The following is a 26,960-nucleotide window of genomic DNA, read 5'->3' on the forward strand; positions in this document are numbered from 1 at the left end:
CCATTTCCTTATCTATAAAATGAATTAATTTGAACCAAATGACCTCTTAAGTAGCTCCTAGATCTAAGTCTATGATTCTGTTATCCTCCTGACTCTTATTTGAGGAATAAGAAACCCAAAGTATAGATCCAGGCAAAGTCTTATAAGAAATTTGAGGGACTATTACTTTCATTTGTGGGGAGGGGGAGGTTATCTTGGAAGACTTCTTGGAGAAGATGGCATCTCAGTTAAACCTTGAAATAAAGGAGAGATTTATAAAAATGAAAATGGAGTTGAGGTCAGGGGGTAGTGCTCCATCAAGACTATTCCAAGTATGGAAGGAATGGCATGACAAATACATAGAGAAGGAAGAGGATAGGAAAATAGTCCAATTTATCTACAATTTGGAATATATAAAGAGGAATAGTAGGAGATAAAGTTGGAAGGGTAAGTGAAAGACCTCGGACACTAAGGACACTATACTTTATTCAGGAGATAATGGAGAGCCACTAAAGTCTTTCTTTTTGGTAGGAGAATTACATTGCAACAGTGAGTTACTTAGGTTGCTGTGTGAAAGATAGATAGGATTTCTTTACATGTTGGGAAAAAAGAAAACCAATTAGTAGACTATTATTATAATCTAAGCATGAAAATATAAAGATCTGAATAAGGGAATAAAAAGGCAGTGACAAAAGTAAGTTAAACTATTGATATAGAATCAACAGGACTTGAAAATTGATTGAAAGTGAGGGATAAGAAGGAAGTAACTGTCAAAGTACCCCAAAGTGGCTAGGAAATTGGGGAAATGGTGGTGATATCATTAACAGAAATAAATCAGATTTTGGGAAGAAAATGAATGATTGATTCTATTTAGTATATGTTGAATTTGAAGTACTGGCTGGACATTTAAGTAGGATAATTAGAGGAAGGGGAATGGAACTCTGCAGAGTAGAATAGGATAAAGAAATACTTTTGGAAGGCATTTGCTCAAAAGTAATAATTAAAGCCAAATGAATGTTTGAGGTCATCAAGGGAGAAAGAAAAGAGGGTCAAAAACATAACCTTTGATGATTCTCACATTTATTTATTATTTTCTCCCCTGTAATAAGCCACAAGTTTTACTGCAATGTGGTCAATTTTGTGGGGTGTAGGGAGTTTGATTTCAGAAACAATGTTCCATTTAAAGCTCTTTTCATAAAGAAATTACCTTTATAACTACATTATTCAAAATATCTTTAGTACTTCAAGACTAGTATGATAAACACTTAACTTCCTCTCCTATTCTGTAGTGTACATTCAATGGAAAATAAAAAGGCACTAACAATTACTTCATTTAGGAAGATATGTAGATAACAGGAATGAACAAGGAGGTACTACAATGATTTGATAACAGTTACAACAAATTAATTGACATTCCCTTTTGGAGGAAACAAACTTATAACATAAAAGTGCTTTAGATGCATAATTATACATGTAAATATATATATATGTGTGTGTGTGTGTATATATGTATATATGTATATATATGCTGCCATGTGTGAAGATTGGATTAAGCTATCTTCTAATTGTAACAATGAAGGTACTTAGCTCTTCCTTTATAGGGAAGATTGAATTGTAATCCACATTCTATTTTTAGATTTTAATCCCAAAAAGTTGATAACTCAGTGGATAAGTGGATATATATATATATATATATATATATGTGGATCTACCCATTTTAACTACAAAAAGGTGTTAAGTAACTACAAAAGGTAAAGTAACCAAAAAAGGTATCAAGTAACTAAAAAAAGTGAACTAACCAAAAAATGTGTTAAGTAACCCAAAAGGTATAATCTAACCAAAGAAGGTATGAACTAAAGAGTGGGCAGTCCTGCAGAAACGTGTCTGCTGTGATTGGTAGATGTGAAATTTAGAGGAGGTGACACAAGAGAAAAAGATCTTTAAAAAGAGGATCAGAGGCCAGAAGAATATATTCGATTCGAGATTTGAGTTAGATGGAGGATCTCTGACTTGGAGTGGAACTGAAGGATTAGCCTCTTTGGCTTGGATTCAAGGAGATGGCAGAGATCTCTGACTCAGAGGAGAGACTGGAAGACAAACACTTGAGGAGCGACCGGAATACAGACACCCAGACTTCCTTCCATTTAGACGGTCACCATTGATGAGTGAAAGGCTGACTTAGTGACCTTGCCTTTCTAAGAAGTTTATTCCTCTGAGAAAGGCCCATAGTCTTGAGATTCTTTTCCATGATTAGGGCCTTAATATTTCTACCTGGCTCAAAGGAAGCCAGAGTTCTCTCTCTCTCTCTCTCATTCTCTCTCTCTCTCTCTCTCTCTCTCTCTCTCTCTCTCTCTCTCTCTCTCTCTCTCTCTCTCATTCTCTCTCTCTCTCATTCTCTCTCTCTCTCTCTCTCTCTCTCTCTCTCTCTCTCTCTCTCTCTCTCTCCTTAATATCTTCCCTCTATTGTAAATAAACTACCATAAATTACATTTACTTCAGTAATTCATTTTGGGATTTAGAAATTAATTCCCTGGCAACCACCTATGTAAATGTTCAGAGTCCAACCACAAATAAATTTAACACATGTCACAATAGGCATGTTAAAGGCAGGTTAGGTGTACAAAGCACAAGTACTTTAGGAACTGCAATCAAGTGCAACTCTAGGTAATACTGAATAAAGTTTAGCTTCTGACCAGTGGATCATACTTTCAAGGCATTCAATTAGCTAGCCCTTTGTATTTTCTAATATTATTCATATTGACTATCATATTCATCTTATTCACAAGGGATGCATGTAATGCCTTTTATTTTGGCTAAAATGTAATGTGAAGGTATCCCTTGGGTTCTACATAAAACAACCAGGAGTAAATAGTAATGGCAATCACTGGTAGGCTGCTTAAATTAAAGAGATTTTCCTTATATTTTCTTTTCTTTTTTTTTTAAGTTCATAAAAAGACCTTTATTGAGTTGTTTGAAAAATGGAATACTTTGAGTTACATAAGATTTCTATTAACTTAATGTTTTTTAACTTTTTTCAAATTTCTTTTTATCATTTTTAAACCATAAGTCAAACATTTTCCTTCATTTGAGTAGATTCTATTTGTCATTTTGTCGGAGTGGCCTAAATGGGCCAATTTTTAAACGCAGATTTAAACCAATATAATATTTTAGATAGCTCTCCACATTATTTCAAATTGAACTGTGATATATGTACATATTGTGAGGGTACACTCCAGAGGATTTAAAATGGCACAAAGAATGACAAGACCATTCCAAAATTATTAAATGTTATCTGTTTAGTATCTGAAGATGGAAAAAAAATTTTTTTTAGCACTTAATAGCATTGCTATTAAGGAAAAGTTTGAACAAGAGTATCCCCAGTTTAATGAACAGCATATTTAGTGGTTTTAAAAGGTAGAATCAGAAAATAGACTGTAGGAGAAAAAAAATCTGTCAACCTAGATGTGAAAAGAATATAGCCTGAATGTTGTAAACTGGCTCTCAAGCTTGACCACTGATTATTGTTGTTATTCTACACATCAAAATAAAGTTTATGAGCAGTTTAGGAAAACTACAGTAACTGGTGAAGTTTAATATTATTCCCCTCAATCTATCTTCTTGTGAAGAACTGATCTAAAATGTAGTTGAAAATCTACCAATGACCTTATTCATCTGCAAAAACTAAAATGTCAGACAAGTAAATAAAAAATAAAGACCAATTGATGTTTTAATAAAGTACTTAAAGGAATTTCTCCAGAAGCAAGAGCTATTAAGAGCAAGTAATTTACAGATTTAAGAAAAGTACAACAAATGATGTTGGTCACAACTAGTCACAGATGCAAATGATATCTAATCACTAAGGTTTATTTAAATCATTATGATCAAAGTGAGATGCTAATTCAAAAAAATGATATTTACAAAGTAGATAAGCTGTCCAAGCATTATTTTGTTACTACACTAACACTTGGTAAACCTAAAATTACACTGGTCTTTCTTCTCTCTTAATATTAGTAGGAACATGCTGATATGGAAACAAATTTGCAAATTCCACTTTCACATTAATAGAGAAGAGAAGTAAAAAATCTCTTGTGTATGTTTCAGATTGTAAAAAAGTTAAAGTACATTTTCCATTTGTTATGAAAAACAAATGTTACCAAAAGCTTAAGTTGATAAAAGTTTAATGTTGACTTACTTATAAAAATGAAAAAATAGTTTTAAACAAACACCATACAATTGAATATCTGATCTAACCACTGACTAACTATAAGAAGGCTTTTAAGAAAGGGATGGTTGTGTCAAAAACAAAAGATGAACCCAAAGGATGATTGCCGCTTTAAAAATCTCATTTGCAAGGAAACCAGATCCTTGGCCTAGTTTTTAAAGCTAATTACAAAATCATCTTTCACAAGCGTCCAGGTATCTTTCCCAGTTCCTTCTTCTAACAAAACTTCCATCTATTTCCACATTCATTGCAAACAACAAATGTTGTCATAGGTTCATCAGCACTGCGAGTTTGAACCTGTGTATAGGTACAATTCTTCTTTTTACATTTGCCACATGTAAATAGGTCAGTTTGGGTCCCACCTGTCTTGGCCATTTGATGTTCTCTAATTGCTTCTTTGGTCAGGTTTTTGTGCATCTCTTTAAGTTCATCACTAGCCATTTCCTCTGCTGTCATTCTAGCAAATAAATCTGGAGGTATGTTCCCACACAGTACATTTTTCCTTAAATTTGGATTCTTTGCATCCTTGAGATTTGCTATTCTACTTCGTACCCTATTTTTATATTTCATGTCCGTGTTCCGTAACTCCTGATATATAGCTTCTTCAATTTGAGATCCCAGTTCTTCTTCATCAGCCCCAATAGCAATGTAGTCATCTCCTGTTCTGAGGGCTGCAGCAAGCATCCCTCGGCACTTCATTGGAACTGAATCTGAAGTGGTTGGTGCCCGGGGAAAAGATGGAATGAAGGAATCAGAAGCATTTGTTTCTTCCTTTCTGTTGCTTCCATTGCTACTGGAGCTACTTTCTTCTTTTGCTTCAGGGCTATTTTGGGAGGAGATAGCAGGTTCTTTTTTCTTTTCATCAGAATCTTTATCAGTGGATGGTCCATCTAGCAACTTTTTCCAGGATTTGATGAGGGACTTCGCTAAGGATGTAACCTCTTCATTTGTGCTCTGCTTGCATATGGCATTTACTGACATTCCAATTCTTGTGGACTGCAATAATTCCAGGGTCATAGGAATATTCTTAAGTTCCTTTAGTAAATCCAGTGCCCCAGCCCAGCTAATAAGAGTCAAACTACCATTTGTTGTTGTAAGGGAATTCTTGTTCAGGTATGGGTTGAACTAGATCGCCACTGAGGTCCTTTCTCAATTCTTTGATTCTATGAAAATTTGTTATAGTCGCGCTCTTTTTCTGCACCATCTTATCCATCTTCTTAGCGATGCGAATGATCTCGTCCTCCATGGCTCCGGAAGGCTTTGCAACCCCACCCCCCACCCCCACCCCGTGGGGCCGGGACGCGGGAGAAACCGGGCAAAAGGGCGATGTCAAAAGAGCGGGCAAGGGAGAGGTGAGCAAGAGTCTCTGGAGACGTCACAGACTGAAGAGCCACACAGAGGTCCGAGGCCCAAACCCCTTCAGCAACAAAAAAATTTTCCTTATATTTTCTGAGAAGGTTTGGTAGAGGGCAAAAACCCAACACCATTCCAAAGGATGGAACTACAAAAATGTAAGCTGTTTCCGGGTGACTTTTCATTGTCATTTTGTAAAACTCTTTCTTCTAGTGAAACTACTACATTGCCTCACAATTTCTCTCCAAGTGTTGAACAATCCTTAATATCATCCAACCCATTTACATGCCACTGGTGTTTAATATCTGTAAATTTCTTTTTAATGGCATCTTTAGAACTAACATAAATCATCTTGCTTTTTAAAGGTGCACATTAAAAAACCCAGAATATAAATACTAAGTCTTCCTTTTTGTACTCTTTTGTCTTGTATGTGGCATCATACAAAGCATTTTGGCAATCATTCAAAGGTAGCAACTTTACAAAAGATGTGTAGGGGTCCTCTACAGTATCACTAATGTCACTAAGATCTGCTTTGTTTCCTCTACACTTATTAGGGTTTTTTTTTTTTTGCCATCACTTAAACAGAAGAGAACTTGCTTTCTTGTTATTTATCTCCTCTTGTGTAGAAGATTTCCTTACTATCATGTCATTCAAAACTTTGATAACTTCATCATTCATAGTTACTCCAGAAGCCATGGTTCCCAGGACCAAAAAGGCTGTGGCAGTGGATCATCACTCAGTGGCATTTGATTCTCACATTTAAAGGGTTAGGAGAAGGATGAGAAGCTAACAGAGGAAGAAGAGGAGTAATTAGGGAAGTAGAAGGGGTTTGATAAGTCCAGTAACATAGAGGCCAAGAGATACAAAAGAAAAAAGAAGAATATAATCAATAGTTTCATATGTTACAGAGAAGTTAAGGAGGCTAAGAATGGCTGGTATGCTGCTCACTGGATCCCTAATGACAGACTTAGTGAAACCACAGTGGGCTGAAGTGGTTTAGCTGATGATTTAATGATGATTTTGGGCACATGTCTAAGAGCAATGGGAAAGGAATAAATAACCTCAAGAAGGTGATGGCAGGACTTCTCTGAAGACTCCATTGCTATCCTTCCTTTTGAGGAACAGCTCCTCCCTAAGGTCTAGCCCTTCTACTCCCAAAATTTCTCACTGTAGACCTATTAAACCCTTTGGACCATATGATAACAAATTACCTGAATTGAGAATTCTGGGATGAAATTCTCCCCAGAATTAAAAAAATGCTTAATTTTTTTAAAATTCTGAACCCAAAAAAAGCCAAATCAGCAGACCAGAACCAGTAATGTAATGTCTACACTTGCTCCATAGTCTCTGAAGCACTTTCATTATGCATAATCATGACTCTACCAGAAGGCTCTCTATCTTCCTTCACATGAGGAATAGCATGTGCTCTATACATGCACCTGTTTTCTGTTACACATTAAAAGAGAACAGAAAAAGATTACACAGGTATCTATGAATCTGACATGACTTCTCTCTCCAAGTATACAACCAATTCAACATGTTATTTTTGAAGCTATTCTATTTCCTATTGACTCTCCTTGTCTCTTCTAAACATTAAAAAATGCTCCAATGACCTTTTTTTCTTAAGCCCGTCATTTTTTTTCCACGATGGTAACCTTAGTGTTTCCTTCCCTCCTTAATCCCCACAAATCCTTTTAATTAGAAGAAAAAAACCCCCAGAATTCTGCAGCAAATATGCATTGCCAAGCAAAACAAATCTCCATTTCTGAAAATACAGGTATCCCTTCCATGTCACAACTTTCCACATCACAACTTTCCCTGATATATAACTTATAACATATTACTTAACCCAGATTTTACAACAAGGTACTATAAACCATAAGAGAAAAAGACAATTAAGATTTTTCTGGTACAAAGGGAAGACAAAAAAATTTTACAAGGATTTTCCAGATCATGGAGCTGCTGCACCTCTAATACTGCAATGTGGAAGGGATACCTGTATATCTGAAAGGTCACTAAACTATTATGGAAGATTGTCCACTTCTGAAAATATATGTCTAATTTATAAGTTCACTACTTAAGGTTTGGTAGTATGTAGTCCTCTAGATTTATGTCTGGTCCTTGCATTGATCAGAGTTCTCACATATCTTTCTTTATAATATTTTTGTTATTGTATAAATTGTTCTCCTTGTTCTGCTCACTTTACCATGCATTAGTTCATATAAATCTTTCAGGTTTGTCTGAAACTAGCCCCTTCATAATTTCTTATTATAATCATATGCTATAATTTGTTTAGCTATTCCCCAGTTGATGTTCACCTTCTTAGTTTCTAATTCTTTGTTACTGCAAAAAGGAATGCTATAAATGTTTTTATACATATGAGTTCTTTTGTTCTTTTACCTCTCTAGGCCTAGTAGTGGTATTTCTGGGTTAAAAAGTATGTACATTGTTGAATAAAATGCTATACTCTACATTTTGGATGTAAGCCTGTCAAAGGTAATTTTTTAGTTAAGGTATTCTAAATCTAAATATTTCTAAGCAAACTAAGGAAAATAGTTTCCTCATTCCTTTAGAAATCTCTAACACAAGCCATTTTGGAGTTATAATTTATAGTATTCCCAAGCAAAGATAATAATATATATATATAACAAATATTGATATATATATCTATAATAAAATATACTTATAAAGTTCAGGAGAAGATTCAGTTAACATTTTGCTTTATTAGAGAGAATAATAGTTACTTAAAATGTTGATATACCCTGGAAAATCATTTCCCTAAAACCGATCACTCTTTAACTACCCTGTCAAAGAATTTTCTTTCAGTTTGGTCAAAGGAGCTCATCACTTTAGGGAGGAGTCCATCTTGGATTGACTAGGAATCTCCTTTTATAAACTAGTTATGCCATTAATAAGAATGATGTAAAAATTCAGTGCTAGACAAATATTTTCCTAGAAGGTGGCTTAAATATAAAATTTTTTTGATTGATAAAGTTTTCTTATTTTCAGATGAGTCTGGAAAGGACTTTAAATTATTGTTCTAAGATAATTTTATAACATAAAGTCCAAAGAAGTGGATGGGGTTGGGGAGATCTTAGTAAGCTTCCAAAATTGGTGACTGTGACAAGGAAATCACTTTTAAAAGACTGATATATATTAATTTAAGGTCGCCAAGGAATTCAGCTATGTAATTCCTAAATGAAAACTCAAGTCAGCAGTCAACCTTTTATGGAGTTTTAATTACAAACAGGAGGTAGAAAGGAATTAGAGATAGAGAGATAGAGGTAGAGAGAAAGGGGAGAGAAGGGAATAGGGCTTAAATACCCCTTCTGTTTAGGCTGGGCCAAAAGGCCCAAGCCCTTAGATAGCTGGGGCAAAGAAAGGAGATCAGTCCCTATTACTCACGTGACCAAAATGGAGAAGCAGTCTCAGAGGCCCCCACTTTCAGCTTCCTTCAGAGCAAGCTCTTCAGAGCACACACCAACCACACTGACCAACTTCTCAACCACCCCCCCAGTCTTCAGACCCCCCTATCCTTAAGGAAACCATCCAAGTTCCCTCCCCTCAGTCCTCACATCTACCAATCACCTGTCCATCAATTTCCCTGTGCCAATGGAGGCTCTAGCTTAACCCAGGACCGCCCAGAGGTCTCTGGCTTTGCACATGTCTGTTGAAGGTCATATTTTCAAATAATTAAATCTTTGATCCTTTGCTACAGCCCTTTCTAAATCCTGTTAACCTGAGTAGGGTAGAGATTGGAATAATTAAATTTTGATCTAGGCTGCAGCCCTTACTCAATCCTGTTAGGATTGAATAGGGTGGAGATTGATTCCAAGTATCTCCATTGTATCAATTCTAAAATCAATCATGACTCAAAGAAATTCCTGTTCTATGCTTAAGCATAGGTCAAAGTCCTTTCCATTGTTCAGCAAAAGGTTTCTGTCCTAAAGTAATCTTAAGAAGGTAGGAGAAGGAACCTCCCATGCCAATGGGGTTCACATTCCAATAGTCAAGACCCATTATCAATAGGAAATTTTTCAAGTATGAAATTTCCCAATGGTGAAATTTCCAACATTTATAAGTCTAAGAAATTTTGAGGTTTACATGACTTTTAGGATATAGTTCCAAATTGCTTTCTAAAATGACAGGACCATTTTACAACTCAACCAACTTTGTATTAGTATGCCTATTTCCCCACAATCCTTCCAACAATTGTCATTTTTGCCAATATTATGGGTGTGAGATAAAACTTTTCATTTGTTTTAGATTACATTTTATTAATTATTTGGAACATTTCTTTCACATGCCTATAGATAGCTTGGATTTCTTCCTTTGAGAACTTCCTTTAAATCCTCTGACCATTTATCTATTGGGAAAGGGCTTTTGTTTTTATAAATTGTAATTAATTCCTTATATAGTTTGGATATCAGAACTAAATTAAAGAAATTTACCACAATTTTTCCCCAATGAATTGGTTTACTTCTAACTTAAACTGCATTAATTTTATTTATATAAAACTTTTCCATTTTTCTGTAATCAAAATCATTCATTTTATCTTCTGTGTGCTTACTATGCCTTGTTGGATTATTAATACATCCTATATAGCTGCAATAGGTATTTTATTCCTTATTCCTCTAATTTATTTATGATATTACCATTTACATTTAAGTAATGTATCCATTTGGGATTTATTTTGATTTATAGTGTCAGATATTGGCCTTAACTGAATGTGAGACTACTTTCCAGTTTTTCCAGAAATTTTTCTTGAATAGTGAGTCCTTAGCTTAGTACTTGGGGCCTTTGGATTTATCAAACACCATGCAAGTGCAACTGAGTTTTTTATGCCCTACATATGACTAATATTTGTAAAGGTATCACACATGACTATGTAATATTCCTTTTTTCCCATTTAGTAATTGTGAGATATCTAATATATCTAGATTTTCTAAAATCTATTTGGGTCCTTCACTTCTTCCTTATTTATAGTTTGTTTAGATTGGACTCAGAACCAGAAGGGAGGCTTTGAAATCTCCAATGGTTATAGTTTCATTGTCTTTTCCAATAAATTGATTAACTTTTCCTTTAAGCATTAAACATACTAGACCATTTAGTGCCAGTTTAATAGTAATTAAATGTCCATAATTTGATGCTGTTAAGTAAAATGTAGTAACCTTGCTTATCTCTTTTTGTTAAATCTATCTTTACTGTCCCCTGTCTGAGATCATGATTGCTACCCCTTGTCTTAAAAAAAGAGAAGTTTTGTGCCCAGAAGGGAAGCTTGGGCTTTTGGTATGGGGAGGGGGAAAGAGAGAACCCCCTTCCACAAAATGGGGTTCAGGGGAGATAACAGATGTAATGGGTTGACTCAGAGAGAGCAGAGGGGTTTTGAAGATTTTCCTCCTGCCTTCCCTCCTTAGCAAAAGCTGCTCTCCCCGATTCGCTCTTGTCCCTCTTGTCCCTCCTCCACTACTTGAGACAAAAAGGCCTCCCCTTGATCCGTTAACTCACACTCAGCTTGGGAAACAGATAACTTTTAATGTTAACTCAATCAGATAATACAAAAGGAATAATGGGCAGGGAAGAGTGGTAAAAGGAATGTGGGAAAAGGGGGTCCCTGTCTCTATCTAAATCCTTTCCCCTCCCTCCTCGAGTTTGTGGGGAACTCGGGCCTTGGCAGACTGAGCCCCCGGAGAGAAAGTCAGGTTGACTCACCCCTGGGCAACAGGAGCTGAGGTAAAGTCTGCTCAGGTTTCTCTTCAAAAAGTCCCTTCAATTGGGAAGTGTTGGGGGGAAAGATTTCCAGTCACCAGCAGGAAAAGTGAGTAACCCTCAGGAGAAAGTCTTTATCCACCTTCTCTCTTCAACATTTCAAGACTGAAAGATCACCAACTCCTTTCCCAGCCAGAGTCTTCTCTCCTCAGGATTCCACTCATGGGGCCCCTCCCCTGTTGAGGTGATCAATTTCACATACTCTTCAGACTGGCACTTTTCACTAGTGCCAGCCTCTGTCACACCCTGCTTTTTTTAGTTAACTTGAATCATAATAGATTTTATTCCATTTGTTATTTTATCTTTGTGTGAGTATGTTTCAAGTGTTTCTTGTATATAGCACTGCTAGATAATACATTCTAAACCATTCTGCTAGCTCCACTTTTTTTTGAGTGAGTTCATTCCTTTCATATCTGTGGTCATTATTGTTAATTATATATTTCCCTTTATCCTTGGACTTTATGCCTGAGTTTTCCAGCTGTGCTAAGTGAGCTTTCACCTTATCTTTCAGGAAACTAGGGCCCTATGCTACTTCTGTACCCTCTGTTGATGATCTTCTCCAGTCCTCATTAGGGATGTCTCCTTCTCCATCCCCCTTTTCCCCATCCCACCTTGAATATAGCCATTTCTCTTGAAGTCAGGGACTGTTTTGCTTGCTGATATTTGTATCTTCAGCACTTAGCCTAGTACCTGTTACATATTAAGTACCTAATAAATTATCTATCTTTCTAATCCTATCCTATCCTCTAAAAACATTTCCTTATCTTTGCTGCCCTACTCTATATGAAGAAGACAGCAGTGAGATACAAAGATAAATAAACAGTATTAGTGATCTATATTTGAATTTGTGTCCCTTTTTACTTTCCCTCACCCATTTCTATCAGATCTCCCAGATCTCTTTATTTCTTTCCTTTTATATTATCCTTCATAATATTCCTTGTAGGTAAGAATTTGTCTTGGTTATAACTTATACCTCCCTGGATCTACTCTCTTTTTTCTTCTCTTCTTTCCCCTCTCTTGATTTTCTCCTGTTTCCCCATTCGGTTGGATATATTTCTATAGCAAATTATGTGTATGTGGTCTACACTGTTCTGTTTTTATGGTAATATTCTCATACATTTCTGATGATCCTAATTTCTGTCATGTTCTGGAAGGCTCAACAGGATCAGAGCAACTGAACTGCAGACTCACATGTGGTCCTTTGCTCATTGTTCCAGCATAAAGGAATAGCTCTAAGTCCCAGATCTGGTCTAAGCCCTGGAAGGCTTCATCACCTCCAAGTCAGAATGATACAGTCATATTTTGTGCTCTATGCCTCAGTAGCATAGCTATAGGTCCCAGCCTTGAGGGCCTTGCTGGTCAGGCCCTGTCCTGAGTACTATGAATCTTAAAATTTCTCAGACTTGTGAATCTTAAAAATTCTCAGACTCTACCTTAGAACATTTAGTTAGGTCCATTTCCCATTTTAAAACAATGAAGGGACTTTGATCAGGAAGGTGGAAACTCTAACTAGGGAAGATAAAGTTGTAAACTCCTTACTGAACAATGAAAAGTACTTAACCCATACTTAAAGTGAAGCAAGAACCCTTAAGCTAGGTCTATTTTTAGATCTAATACAAAGGGGTGCTAAGTACCTATGAAGATCAAATTAATCAGGCAACTTGCAAAAGATAAGATTAGTCTACTCAGGTGTGAATTACTCAAAAGTTTTAGTCTACTTAGGTGTGAATTAAGAATGGTCAGTCCTTTGGAAAACCATCTACTGTGATTGGTAGATGTGAAAACTTAGGGGAGGTGACATAGGAGAAAATTCTCTTTAAAAGGAGGTCAGAAGGCCTCTGAAAAGTAGTGCAGCTTTGGTAGCTGAGTTGGGGCTTGGACTAGTTGGAATAGCTGGGTCTCTCTGAACACTAGAATCTTGCTTGGGACAAATCTTGTGGTGAGTGGATTAAAGACTGACTGGTCTCTCTTAAAGCTCAGGCCTAGGCCCCTTTCCCATTATTTCCTCTTACTCTCTCTCTCCCTTTCCTTAATTCCTTATTTGTATTAATTAAAATCTCCATAAAAACCCAGCTGACTTGGGTATTTCATATTTGGGAATTTTCCCCATGGCGACCACTTTATTTTTAATATAAAATCAAGACACAAAAAAATTATCTTTACAGTTTTGGCAATTCAAAGTCTTGAAACCATATTTTCGTGGTCACAGTTTAAGGCAACCACTCTTTTGTCTGTAACAGTACCCACAGTACTCTTGCTATATCCCTGTGCAAACAGAAGCTAGAAAAAGGCCTCTTCTATAGTTTCTCCTTGCATTTCTCTATTACCACATGATCTGGTGTTCTTCTTTGATCTTTACTAGAGCATTTGGGTGAGAAAATGGCATTGTTGCATTTCCTCTCACTTTGTCATCATGCTACTTCTCAGAGAATGAAAAGAAATGGCTTAATAAGATTATGCAAGATCAATTTTCAATTGATTTTGTGGCATAAGTGTCCATAAAATGTACTCATGGGATTTCCATTCTTGTTTCCATAGTAAATTATTTTGGTCCTTGGAGAAAATATCTATCCGTTCAATGATGAATTAGCTCAGTGAATTTCTCCCCACTTTCAAACTTCTCTTTTGAGATTTGACATTTATGTGAAAGATACCACCATCTTTCTAGTTTCCTATGTTTGTAATCTTTGCATTATCCTGGACTCCTCACTTTCCCTCATTCCATGTATGCAATCAATCCCCAAAACTTCCTATTCCTATCTTTAGAACATCTCATCCATTTAACTCTGCCTTCCACACAGTCACCATATTAGTTTAGGTCTTTACATCCATGACCTAGATTATTGCAACAGCCATGTAATTGGTCTCCATGCCTAAAATGTCTCACTTCAGTTCATTCTTCATATTGATGCCAAAGTAATTTTCTTTAAGCAGAGATCTTTAATTACCCATGACTCCACTTCTTAGTTCCAATGACTTCCTATTGCTTCTAAGATAAATATAGTTTTTGCCATTTAACATCCCCATTCCTAAATATACAATATATTTTATTTATTTAAAAAATGCAGAAGGTAGGGTTTGAGATAGGTAAGGAATGAGTGGATGGTGTGAGAAAGATTTTCCATGAAGAAGATGATAGAGGAAAAGATAGAGGAAGAGGGAAATATTTCACCTTCTTTACAATTATTCAAGTATTAATCTTTACATGGAAATCCTTAAATCCACTTAAAATATGTATAATTCATGACCAATTCTAACACCTTAAGGGAAACCAATGGAAGATAAGAGTGGACAGGTCTATAGGTTTTTGTGGGCTTATCTAAGACTATTTTTTTTTTTTTAGAAACCCTTACCTTCCATCTTGGAGTCAAGTGACTTGCCCAGGGTCACACAGCTGGGAAGTGTCTGAGGCCAGATTTGAACCTAGGACCTCCTATCTCTAGGACTGGCTCTCAATCCACTGAGCTACCCAGCTGCCCCCTATCTAAGACTATTGCATAAATCTAAGTCAAAGGATACTTGCATTTGTCTATGTCCCCCCACCAAATTTCTGAGTCAAAAGTTCAATAGTACATAGTAACACTTCTGAATCCAGTTCCAGATGAAGTCTCCAAGCTACTCACCATGTTAGCAGTTCATCAATAAAGTCAGTCTTCATATAAAAGTCTGATGGGGGTCTGCCATGTCATTACCCCACTACAAAAGTACAGAGGATCAAGATAGTTGTAGTAGCCAATGGCAGTGCCTGTCAGCCTCAAAAACAGGTCCCCCAACTTGTGGAGATACATGGAATATTTACTTTTTATGTTTTCAACTATGATGTCCTTCTCTAGTTACAACTGCAACATCTTCAAGGTCAGGCACAGGAAAGGCATTGGCTTGATGTTGCCATTAAGAAGGCAGACACGCATCACATACCTCAAGTCCCTGAAGGCTTAGGAAGGACAAGCTCAGATGTGAGAGCAACACACAGCTCCTTCTAGTGCATAGACACATAGATATGAGTATGGATGCTCTTCTTCACCAGAGATTGTGGGTCGGGGAAGATGCTTTGAGCATCTTTAACCATCCAAAAGGATATACTGGGCTCTGTGTCCATAGCCTTTTGAGAGGGTTTCCATTGCTTTCTGTGTCACTTGCCCATTAGCTGAGCAGGAAGCAGGGTGGAGAGGGCCTCTTGGGGTAGCTGACATCACTTAGATAGCCAAAACCTTCTCTGGAGAAACCATAGCCAAGAGAACAGGCTGGGCATAATCAGCAGCAAAGAAGAGCCTGTTGAACTTGACTGTTATCTGGCATGGAGAAGACATCAGAGGTGGAGAATAGAGCTCCATTTAATCTTTAAAGCTGTAGGAAATCTGTCCCTCCTCCTCCTAACCTATATTTCCAGCCTCACTGTATATTATTCTCCTTTTCAATGAAATTGGCCTTCTTTCTTTCTGTCATATATGAAATTCTACTTTTGTCCTTTGCATTGCTATTCCCCAAACCTGAAAATCATTCCCTTCTCCTTTCCACTTCAGAATCACTTCCTTTAATGCATAACTTCATCTTTGCATGAGGCTTTTCCCAATTGCTAGTCCCTTCCTCCCAGAGAAACAATAAATCAGGGATTCTTAATCTGAGAACCCCAAGTGGTCTGTGGATAGATTTCAGAGAGTCTGTGAATTTAGATATCAAAAAAATCATTATTTTCACTAATGAAAATTTACAATTTTATTCAATTATTTTAAAATATTATTCTGAGGAGGGGTCCATAGACTTCTGTGAATTTTAAGACTACTCCACCCTACTCAGGTTGTACTTTAGAAGATCTGATTTAGCTATTTCCTGATTAGTAACAATGGAGATATTTGGGTTAAAAGAATCAAGACTTGGGAACTATACATTTCTCCACCCTTATTAGTTTAACAAGATCAGGAAAGCCTGCATCATACTCAAAGATTTAATTATCTGAGGAAATGGCCTTCAACAGACACTGCAGAAAAAGTGGACAGACCCCTGGGCTGTTCTAAGTCAAGCTAAGCTATCATTGGTACAGATGAGATGCAGGAAAGTGATGTAAAACTGTCTATATAAGGCATGCCATTTGCTCTCTCTCTCCCTCTTTCCCTAGAGAAGTGACTCTGGCTGGCAGTGTGCTAGGCATTCCAACATCTTGGAGTGGTGGCAGTTATTTGTCTGGGTTTGGTGGTGAGTTTTCCCTTGAGCTGATTCAGGCTTGGGTATCTTGGCTGAGCCCTTTTGGAGTTCAGGTTGATTCCTTCCTCCTTCACACTCCAAAATCTTACTTTCTAGATCTCCTAATCTTCCTGCCCGGTGGGAGGCAGGAAACCTCCTAGCCAGCAGGGAGAAATCCTACTCTTTTTCCTTCTTCCTTATTCTTAATCTCCTCCACTATATCAATTAAATCACCATAAATTTCCAGTTGACTTGGGTATTTTATTATTTGGGATTTTCCCTGGCAGCCTATTAAATTTTAGATTTCAAGTCACAGTGCTAAAATTATCTTTTACACTTCACCAGACTGCCAAAGGGATCTATGACCAAAAAAGAAAAAATTAAATAGCAGAGCACTTACTCAAGACAAAATAGAAAGGTAACAATGCATAAGGGGAGGGGTGGGGGGGAAGCCAAGTAAGAATAACCATTTCTCTGTGATAACTCACATGACTGGTCATTAAAACTTGGAATTCACTATCAATATAAAAATCTCTGCAGACCCAGTTTTGAATTGACTTTATTCTTTGTTTGCTAGATGTTGCTTATTTCCTGTGTCCCTAACTTTCCATTCTCCAGAGTCTGTGCATAACAAAGGCAGGAGGCATTATTAGCAACCCCATCTCTGCTGACCTCATTCCTATTTTCAGGCAACTATAGATCTCTGCCATCCTCAGCATGTTCCTGGTTGCCTCTAGAAAGGTTACATTTCTAGGTTTGCCATAGTCCTGAGTACCTTCTTCATTATATCTGCCTCTGATTTTATATTTTCTTCTCCCTTTTTTGTAACGAGGCCTATTGATGCAATCACTGCATCTTGTCATAAACCTCAAGGAATTCTGATGAATTCTCTCTTCAATAGGGTAGTGGATAGAGTCCTGGCCTGGATTCAGGAAGATCTGGATTCAAATATGACTTCAGAGACTCACTAACTATGTGATTCTGGGTAAATAATTTAATATCTCAGAGGGGCAAATGTGCTTGCTCAAATCATATCTACTATAACAATGGTGTATGTTAATGTTAGATTTTATTAAAGTTAAGTTCCTCAATGGCAGTAGTTTTCTGATTCAGCTAATTCCCATTTTGATGAAACTTAATTTGAACATTTATCTTTGAGCTAAAATTACCCCAAAGTAATCAATATATGATTTAAGAAATCCAATCTTATGAAATTCATATTACTGTTTTCAAAGATGGTCAAGAATAAATTGAGTCCAGTTTGCCAAAATTAAAAGTCCCTAAATTCACGAAACTTATGGAACAGACACAAAAGAATCATATATGCAAGGGAGGAAGTCTCCTGATACTACTATCCAAACTTGTGGACATAAGCTTAAAAATAATAGCTAGCATTTATGTAGCCTTTTTAAGATTTGCAAAGTACTTTACAAGTATTATGTCATTTCCCAACAACATTGGGAAGTAGGTACTATTAGAATTTTTTCTTAAAGAGGTTCCCTGTCACTTAACCTCCACAGCCTAGCCCTTATTGCTTTTCTGTCTTAGAATCAATAAGATGGAAGATAAAGGTTTAAAAAAATTGGTTTGCTAACAGAACAGAACAAAAGACCATTGAATTTACTTTTAAAGAAGACATTTGTGATGGGGGAAAAGAGTTATTTCAGAAGAGTGATGAGATTAGAAACCGTATGACAAAAGACTGAAGAATGAATGGGAAGGGTGGTATGAGCAAGAATGGGGAATGGCAAATGAAGATAGTGAGAAAGTAGAGGCAGCAAATGTAAATGATCTTCCCTGAAGTTTTCATGAATGTGAAGAAAAATAGTAACAAGGGAATTTAAAGTTGGAAGGAGCTTTAGTTGTTGTATTGCCCATTATCATTATATAGATAAATAAATATGTATTTTATTATATTTTATTTTATATGTGTATTTATATATGTATGTGTTTACACATGTATACACAAGTATATATAGTTGAATAGCAGAGAGATAGCCAGGAAGTAATGGTTTGAAAGAGAAGATGAAAAACATAAGTAATATTTGGGTTTGTCCCTTTTAACTTTTGATAGTTTATGTCTCTGAAAGGGGTAATTGCAAGAACCAATATAAGACTTGCAGTTACAGAGAAAATCACTTATCCAGGGTAAAGTCTGCTTCATTGATCTTTGTGGCAGTTTTCCATTTGCATGTGACCAACTGGAGAACTTAAGACTTAATAACTGGAGAACTTGGAACTTCATGACTGTTTTGGATTATTGGATAAAAGTACATTTCTTGGTTATGACTTGGACAGCAGAAATGAGGATTCACTTACTATAAAAGCAGAATGGTATTTCTTACTTTGAGGGCCCCTTTCTGAACCAAGAAGTGTTGGTTAAAGAAAAGACTTTAGAGTTTTGTGAAAGAGAAGCTGTACTTTTCTTTTCAATGTCACTTGCCATATAGAAAAGGCTCTTTCTATACTACTTTTTGCTGCCTGGGAAGTGAAGAGGAAGAACATCAGAACCTAGCTGGGGGAAAAGAACTGGGGATGTGCCTGTTAATCCTAAACTAAGATATGTACCCTTTCTAAAAGAGAATAATGCTATCTCAGATGCCCTCAGTTGAGGGCATCAGTTGGACTTGACTCTAGAAGTGGCAGAGTCTATATAGTTGACATTAAAAAGCACAATCATCTGAGAGAAGGAAGAATCCAGCCTAGTAGTGGTCTGGCAATGGAGCATTCATCTGTCCAGCTAAGATACTGTGCCCTGTGAGGAGTTATTTTAGCCTAGCCATTGAGAAAGAAGTTCAGTCTATTAGTAGAACCACTTGTTCCACACAAAAGTTTCATCTATCAGTGAGCAGTAAAGGACAGTCCCCAACAAAGAGAAAGGATATTGAAATCTGCAGTTCCAGAGCTGTGATTTGCTTTGACATGTTCCCTACATATGTGAATTACTAGTATACATTGTGAGCATTGTTTGGAGAATGTACCCAGCTCTATGGGTGGAATATTATTTATTTATAATTCTTGCTTTGAATTTTCAGTAAATGCTTTTGGTTAAGAGTTAGTTGAATCATCTTGCCCAACTTATTAATGGGAAGCACATCTGTTGGAACTCAGGAGCTACAAAGTTGGTATGAAGAGCCACTTGCAATGGTTACCTTCTAGAATCTGAGAGCAATAACTCTAGTAACTGCCACTCTTGGGAAATGCCAACTTGCCATCATGGATGAAGGTTAGGGAGAAGTAAATAGAGAGTTAGAAGTATGGGCAAGGATGAGGGGAAGGGGAGGAGAGAATGAGAAGGATAGTGATGGTTCCTATCTCTGCTAAAAATAGATTAAGGAAAGGTTTTTTTAGGTTAGGTAGGGTCTGAATATTTCAGTTACGAATACTTCTTTTCCTTCTCCCCTTTTCCCAGGGGGGGAAAGTGGGGTACATATGTCTTATTGAAAATATACAAATAAAGTTTACACTTCTTCAAATGTAGTCAGCGTAAGGGACAGGGGATAAATCCCAGAATGGTACTATGATTAGAAGAGAGATGTTTGAGAGAAGGAAGATAAGTTGTGTACAAGTGGACAAGGGTAGGATCTAGGAATAATGGTAAGTAGCAGTAGAGACATTGGATGTTAAATACATGTCTGAAGTATCCAGTGCTAAGGATTCTGTTGGAGTCAGAGAGACTAGGTTGGCCTATACAGATAAATGAGATTAATAGGTATAGATTGGGTATACAGAAATAAATTGAGTCTGAGTTTTCCAAAGAAAAACTAGAGTGTGATGGAACCAGAGGAAAGAAGAACTATTGATATGACCATATTATAGGCACTTTCCTATTACTGTGTATTTGTTCTTTGCTATTAAACACAGGTCTGAGCCACATATAAATTCTTATCTGCTTTGTAATGGATATTTTGCACATGATTTGGAGGTATTCTCCCAATCTCTACTAATACTATTAGACTATGTCTCCAGAGGATGTCTTGAATCCTGAGGTGGGGTGTGTGTTTTTCAAATGCCATAGCCCATAAACCCCTACTAGTGTGCTTTTCTGCCTAATACTTATCCGTTGATATCAAGTAGTTAACCAGACTTAGTTAGATTTTAGAAATGGGTATTTACTAAGGTGATATAGTAAAATGAATTGATACAAACATCCTTCCACAAATTGGGGGTGTAGTCTTCTACAATTACGTACAGAATTCAAGAAAAAGTGGGCTCTGGTTAAAGGGTAACTCAGGTCAAAGGGGTAATTTAGTTTGAAAGCACTTTTGTGGAAAGTCCTTTTCTTCCTTCAGATTTTTCCTTAGGCACAATGTCTTTATCAAGTGAGAACTCTTTTCTCCACTGAACTATTAGAAACTCAAATCATTCTGGGTTCTGAATTGGCTTGCTCTTTTTATATATAAGGCCTATAAGATACAATGGAGCACACATCAGTTTGATTAATTGATTCAATAGAGGCATTCTTACTTGATAAAAGTAGCATCTTATTAGTTTCTACAATTGGGGAAGAATTGTCATCTGCCCTTAGAAATGTATTATTAATTAATGATATTATTATTAGAATGCTCATTGGATGGCTCCACATTGGACCATATTAAAAACATTATTTAATTGAATCAATTTGTAAGGTTGTCTGAAGATTCACTTGCCCTGAATCATTAATAATGGTTCGAGTAGTTACATGTAGTCACCAATCAGAAATAAAGTATTTCATCATTGTGTAAGAAATGATTCTGGATGTTTTTTTAAAAAATTTTACTTTTAACCATTTAAATATTAAAAGGCATATAGTGTCATAAAGTTATAATATTTGATATCCTTTTCAAGTAGTACTTTAATTTCCTGTAGACAGAAGTCTTATTTCAATTCATTTATTTGCATATGCTGGGTGCAGGGTAAGTAGCAGCAAATTCTGACAATTTAGAATGAATAGCATTTTGGAGAGTAGCAGGTCTGCCCTTAGATAGTAGAATGAGTTTTGTTAAAGGGATTGCAGTTTCAGACTAAAAATTTCAACTTTTTTGCGGCTCCCTCTTCTGTACTAAGAGAATTCTTCCATTCCTTTGTTTTGGGATTTTCTTTCTTCTTTATAAATCAAATCATATGTTTTCCCCTAAAGCAAAAATCTCAGTTTTGAAGATGGAAAAAAAGCTTTAGTTTAGCACAAAACTTTGAAATTTAAATCAGAGCATTACAAAGAAAGTGTGAGCATTACATTTAAATAAAGTGCCCGTGGTACTCTTAAAACACAGGCCAGACCATATTTTCTGGAGAATTCTGACTGTAATTTTCCATCTCAATTTACATTGTTATTTAAATGAGTACATCATGATTTTCAGCAGAAATAAATGAAAAAAGGCCACTTAAGAAAACTAAGAGGAAATCCACATTTCACATTCCAGTATCCACATTCCAGTATTCCTCATTAAGTGAGTACAAGAACAATTCTCTCCCTTTCAAGTTTGCAGAAGAATTTGAGTCACCACTGGAATGAATGTGGTAACAGGAATAATTATTACAACAGTGCCCTGAATCAGGTTGCTAAGGGTGTGGAAGGCTCTGTTATCTGGACTCCATTTTGGATGCAGTTTGATTTCATTGTTTGCTTATATTCCAGAAAACTCAAAAGATCAAAGGAAGTCAGGAGCCATATTGATTAGCTCTGGTCTGGGAAAAGACTAGATTTATATCTAAAAGTAACTAATGTTTCACAGATGGCTTTCTTTGTATTTCAATAGAGGCACTCTAGATCAGCTCTTGAAAGATTAGGGCCAGCTACAGACTGAACTTGTCTTCTTTCCTCCCCAAAACATTCCCTTTACTAGGTAAGTTTGGACTGTCTAAAACAGGGGTCCCCAAATTACTGCCCGCAGGCCACATGTGACCCCCTGAGGCCATTTACCTGGCCCCCACCACACTTCTGGAAGGGGCACCTCTTTCATTGGTGGTCAGTGAGAGGAGCACATGATGCATCTGCATCCTGTGCTCCTGGAGTATTGTATTTATGTGGCGGAGCTCATACAGTACTACTTCCAGTGACATAATCCTTTGTGTGGTGCCTTGTTTTGAGAGTAACTGAATGAGAACGAGGTGCTGCTCAAAGGATTATGTGGCTGCACAATGGAAGATGGCAGCATGGTGAGTGAGGATCTAGGGGAGGGGATTCCGCACTGTGTATACTGCTACCTGATATAGTGGTATGTAAACCTTAAAATTTCTTAGACTTATAAATGTTGGAAATTTCACCATTGGGAAATTTCATACTTGAAAAATTCCCTATTGATAATGTGAACCCCATTGGCATGGGAGGTTCCTCCTCCTCCCTTCTTAAGATTACTTTAGGACAGAAACCTTTTGCTGAACAATGGAAAGGGCTTTGACCTATGCTTAAGCATAGAACAGGAATTTCTTTGAGTCATGATTGATTTTAGAATTGATACAATGGAGATACTTGGAATGACAGAACCAGGTCTTGGAAATTGCAATCTCCACCCTACTCAGTCCTAACAGGATTTAGGAAGGGCTGCAGCATAGATCAAAATTTAATTATTCCAATCTCTACCCTACTCAGGGTAACAGGATTTAGGAAGGGCTGCAGCATAGATCAAAATTTAATTATTTGAGAATATGACCTTCAACAGACATGTGCAAAGCCACAGACCTCTAGGTGGTCCTGGGTTAAGCTAGAGCCACCATTGGCACAGGGAAGACATGGACAGTGATTGGTAGATGTGAGAACTGAGGGGAGGGAACTTGGATGGTTTGCTTAAAGAGAGGGGAGTCTGAGGACTGAGGGTGGTTGGTTGGAGAGTTTTTTGGCTTTGAGAGGTTGTGCTGCTCTGAAGGAAGCTGGAGGTGGAGGCCCCTGAGACTGTTTCTCCATTTTGGTCACGTGAGTAATAGGGACTGATCTCCTTTCTTTGCCTCAGCTATCTAAGGGTTTGGGCCTTTTGGCCTAGCCTAAACAGAAGGGGTATTTAAGCCCTATTCCCTTCTCTCCCTTTTCTCTCTCCCTCTCTCTCTCTATCTCTAATTCCTTTCTTCCTCCTGTTTGTAATTAAACTCTATAAAAGGTTGACGGCTGACTTGAGTTTTCATTTAGGAATTACATAGCTGAATTCCTTGGCGACCTTAAATTAATATATATCAGTCTTTTAAAGTGATTTCCTTGTCACAGGTGGTGGTGATGGGCCTGTGCAAGGTGTGACAGGCCCATCACAGCCAGCGCTGCAGCCTCTGCTATCCCAGACAGTGGTATACAGTGTCACAGGCCCAGCACCACCTCCAGTACTGTATATAGGCATTGGATAGTAGTGATCTGGCCTGTGACATCATCAGTAGGCCTCTATTGTGAGAAGCCCACCACTGCCACTGGGTATTTTATAAGACATCTCCTGGGTTTTTTTTTTTGGTCAAATTAATATAAGATAGTGTCTTATTTTCTGGGAAACATGGTAGTACAATGGCCCCCAAACTCCCTCAGATGCACAACATAATGGCCCCTATTATATGTTGTGCATCTAGTGGAGTATGGGGGCCATTGTACTGTGTAGTAATGTGGGGAGAGACTTTTGGGCAAAGGGAGGTTATAGGGGCCATTATGTTGTGTATCTGGGGGAGTATGGTTGCCATTGTACTATGTGGGGGAAGTGAGGCATGTGTTTTTCGTATTACAGTCTATAATTACAGATCCATAAATAGAGACCACAAGAGAACACACACTAGTGTTGTATCTTCTTTTTTCCTGCCGTGGAATCTGAGTCTTACCCATGTGATCGGATTCCTATGTGAGTTCACAGATTGCAGTGCGGTTCGCATAGGGTAGTGTGAACTGGAAAGGTGGTGGAGGAACCATCTCTGTAATCATGCCAGTTCCCGCACCACACCAGTGTGAGCCTGAGGTAAAAGTGGAGTCCCACCACTATGGCCATTGGTGAGGCTGAAATGATGTGGACTGGGAAGGCTGCATTGATGGACATTGATCAGACTGCATTGATGGGCAGTGCAGTCTGTATGCCTCTGTATGGGCAAAATTATTATTGGTATATTGTTTTTGTAGGACTGTATATATATACATATATATGTATATATTTTACTAATAGCAATTTGAAATCCCTAGGAAACAATGACGTTAAGAAAGAGAAAATTGACTCAGAGTGTAGGATATTCAAAGAACAGTGGACTTATATTTACTTTTTCATGAAGTACAAGGAAAGAGCTGTGTGTTTGAAATGCCAGAATATAGTGTCTGTGTTCAAAGAATACAATTTATGTTGACACTATCAAACTCAACATAAAGATAAATATGATTGTTTGGTTGGAGATATGAGAAAAGATAAAATATTAAAACTGAAAAATACATTGAAAACTCAGCAAAATACTTTTGTGAAGCAGAAGCAGCTAAATATTTCACCACTGTGATCAAGTTTTCAAGTTGCCAAACTAATAATGTACACTGGTAGACCATTCATGGAGGGAGAATTTGTTAAAGAGTGCCTTCTTTCTGTTGCCAAAGAGATGTGTCCAGAAAAGTCAGACTTGTTTAGTATAGTTAGTCTTTCAGGATCTACTATTACACGAAGGATTGAAGAAATGGGAGACAATTTGCATCAGCATTTGCAAAACTCCATAAGAAAACTTTCCTATTTTTTCTTGGCACTCGATGAGAGCAATGATGTTTGTGATTCTGCACAACTTCTAATTTTTATTCTTGGGATGAATGACAATTTTGAAGTCACAAAAGAGCTTGCTGCACTGCAAAGCATCAAATGAACAACTATAGGAGAGGATATCTATGAAAAGGTTTCCCAAACTGTGAAGGATTTGGAGCTAGACTGTGCTAAACTAGCCAGTGTGACAACTGATGGTGCTCCTAGCATGGTGAGATCTAAGAAAGGAGTAATTGCTCACATTAACCAAGAGATGGACAAACGTAACCATTCCCATTCAATAGCCATACATTGCCTCATCCACCAACAAATGCTGCTCTGTAGTAAATCACTGAAGTGGGGATCTGTTATGAAAATTGTGGTATCTTGTGTTAATTTCATTAGAGCTAATGCACTAAACCACAGAGAATTTCAGGAATTTCTGTCTGTGCTAAATGTTGCCTATGAAGATGTTCTGTACCACACAGAAGTCTGTTGGCTGAGTCAAGGGAGAGTTTTGAGACATTTCTATGACTTACTTCCACAGATTACAGCTTTTATGCTTTCAAAAAACAAAGAAGGATCAGAGCTCAATGATGCAGAATGGAAACAGCACCTCACCTTTCTGAGCTACTCAACAGTTTCAATGTGCAACTTCAAGGAAAAGGGAAGCTCATCTGTGATATGCAATAACATGTGAAAACATTTGAAGTAAAATTAGGCCTCCTTATCAAACAAGTAAAGGAGGAAAATTTCTGCCATCTCCCCTTAACTCAAAATCTATTAACGGAAAAACCCTTGATTGCATTCCCAAAAGAAACATGGGTGGATTCACTGGAAAAGTTGCAAAAGGAGTTCCAATGCAGATTTAAAGAGCTTCATCTCCATGAACAGAACATACAACTTTTCCATAACCCATTTTCTATTGACATTGAAAATGTGGATACAATTTACCAAATGGAACTGGCTGAACTGCAGAATTGTGGCTCTCTGAAAGATGCATTCAAATCAAGCAGCTTGCCTAATTTCTATGCATCTTTCCCCTCTGAGACACATCCTAATCTCAGGAACCATGCACTCAAAATGGCAACCATCTTTGGCAGCACTTATGTCTGTGAACAGACCTTTTCCAGAATGAAACATCTGAAATCTCCACCCAGATCTAGACTAACTGATGCACACTTGCATCACTTGTTATGGCTAGCAGTGACAAACATAGAACCAGACATTGACCACCTCATTAGCCAAAAGCAGGCCCATAGTTCCCATTGAAATACTGGTCAGTTTGTTGATTTAAATTTATTTGTTCTTTATTTTAAATATTGTATTTGTTCCCATTTTGTTTTTTTACTTTAAAATAAGATGTGTGCAGTGTGCATAGGGAGTTGTTCATAGTTTTTTTTTATAGTCTGACCCACCAACAGTCTAAAGGACAGTGAACTGGCCCCCTGTATAAAGGCCCCCCTTTTCCAACCCTTGGAAAAACATCTGGAGGTGACTAAAAAGAATCACTTTTTTCTCCCACCTGACTTGATTGTTCATGGGGTCATAATAAGATTGCAAGTCTCTCTGGCTCCAGAACTGACTACACCTAATGGCTCAAGGGAAGGGATCTTGGAATTGCTAGTTTGAATCCTAGACTTTGAAGATCATTCACAAATTCTTTAAGAGTTTGGAGAAGGGAGTAGATTTTCATGCAATCAGGAAAAAAGTGAAAGGCAGCTATGGCATGGAAAATAAGCACTACTCTTGAGAGTCAAGTGACCTGGGATTGATTCCTGATTCAGATGTTTATTAGTGGTGAGCCT

The 26,960-nt window shown here is 37.2% G+C and overlaps 1 protein-coding gene, 2 long non-coding RNA genes and 1 pseudogene across 3 annotated transcripts in view; 1 reads left to right on the top strand and 3 right to left on the bottom strand.

Moving 5' to 3' along the window:
* The window catches only part of LOC103105536 (uncharacterized), a 143,269-nt gene that overhangs the window by 46,594 nt on the left and 69,715 nt on the right, over positions 1–26,960 (top strand). The window lies entirely within an intron of this gene.
* The window catches only part of LOC103103925 (uncharacterized), a 60,008-nt gene that overhangs the window by 25,066 nt on the left and 7,982 nt on the right, over positions 1–26,960 (bottom strand). The gene's annotated exons all lie outside the window — the stretch shown is intronic.
* Positions 3,682–5,548, bottom strand: LOC100032302 (transcription elongation factor A protein 1-like). Its single transcript, XM_001375710.5, has 2 exons — positions 5,386–5,548; positions 3,682–5,261 (listed from the first exon to the last, which is right to left on the bottom strand). Exons 1-2 carry the CDS (start codon positions 5,445–5,447, stop codon positions 4,418–4,420), a joined length of 906 nt encoding a protein of 301 aa, XP_001375747.2. The 5' UTR covers positions 5,448–5,548; the 3' UTR covers positions 3,682–4,417.
* On the bottom strand, positions 5,642–10,059 carry LOC103103571 (cofilin-2-like; annotated as a pseudogene).

Source organism: Monodelphis domestica, chromosome 1 (assembly GCF_027887165.1).
Source record: "Monodelphis domestica isolate mMonDom1 chromosome 1, mMonDom1.pri, whole genome shotgun sequence".
Taxonomy (NCBI): Eukaryota; Metazoa; Chordata; class Mammalia; order Didelphimorphia; family Didelphidae; genus Monodelphis; species Monodelphis domestica.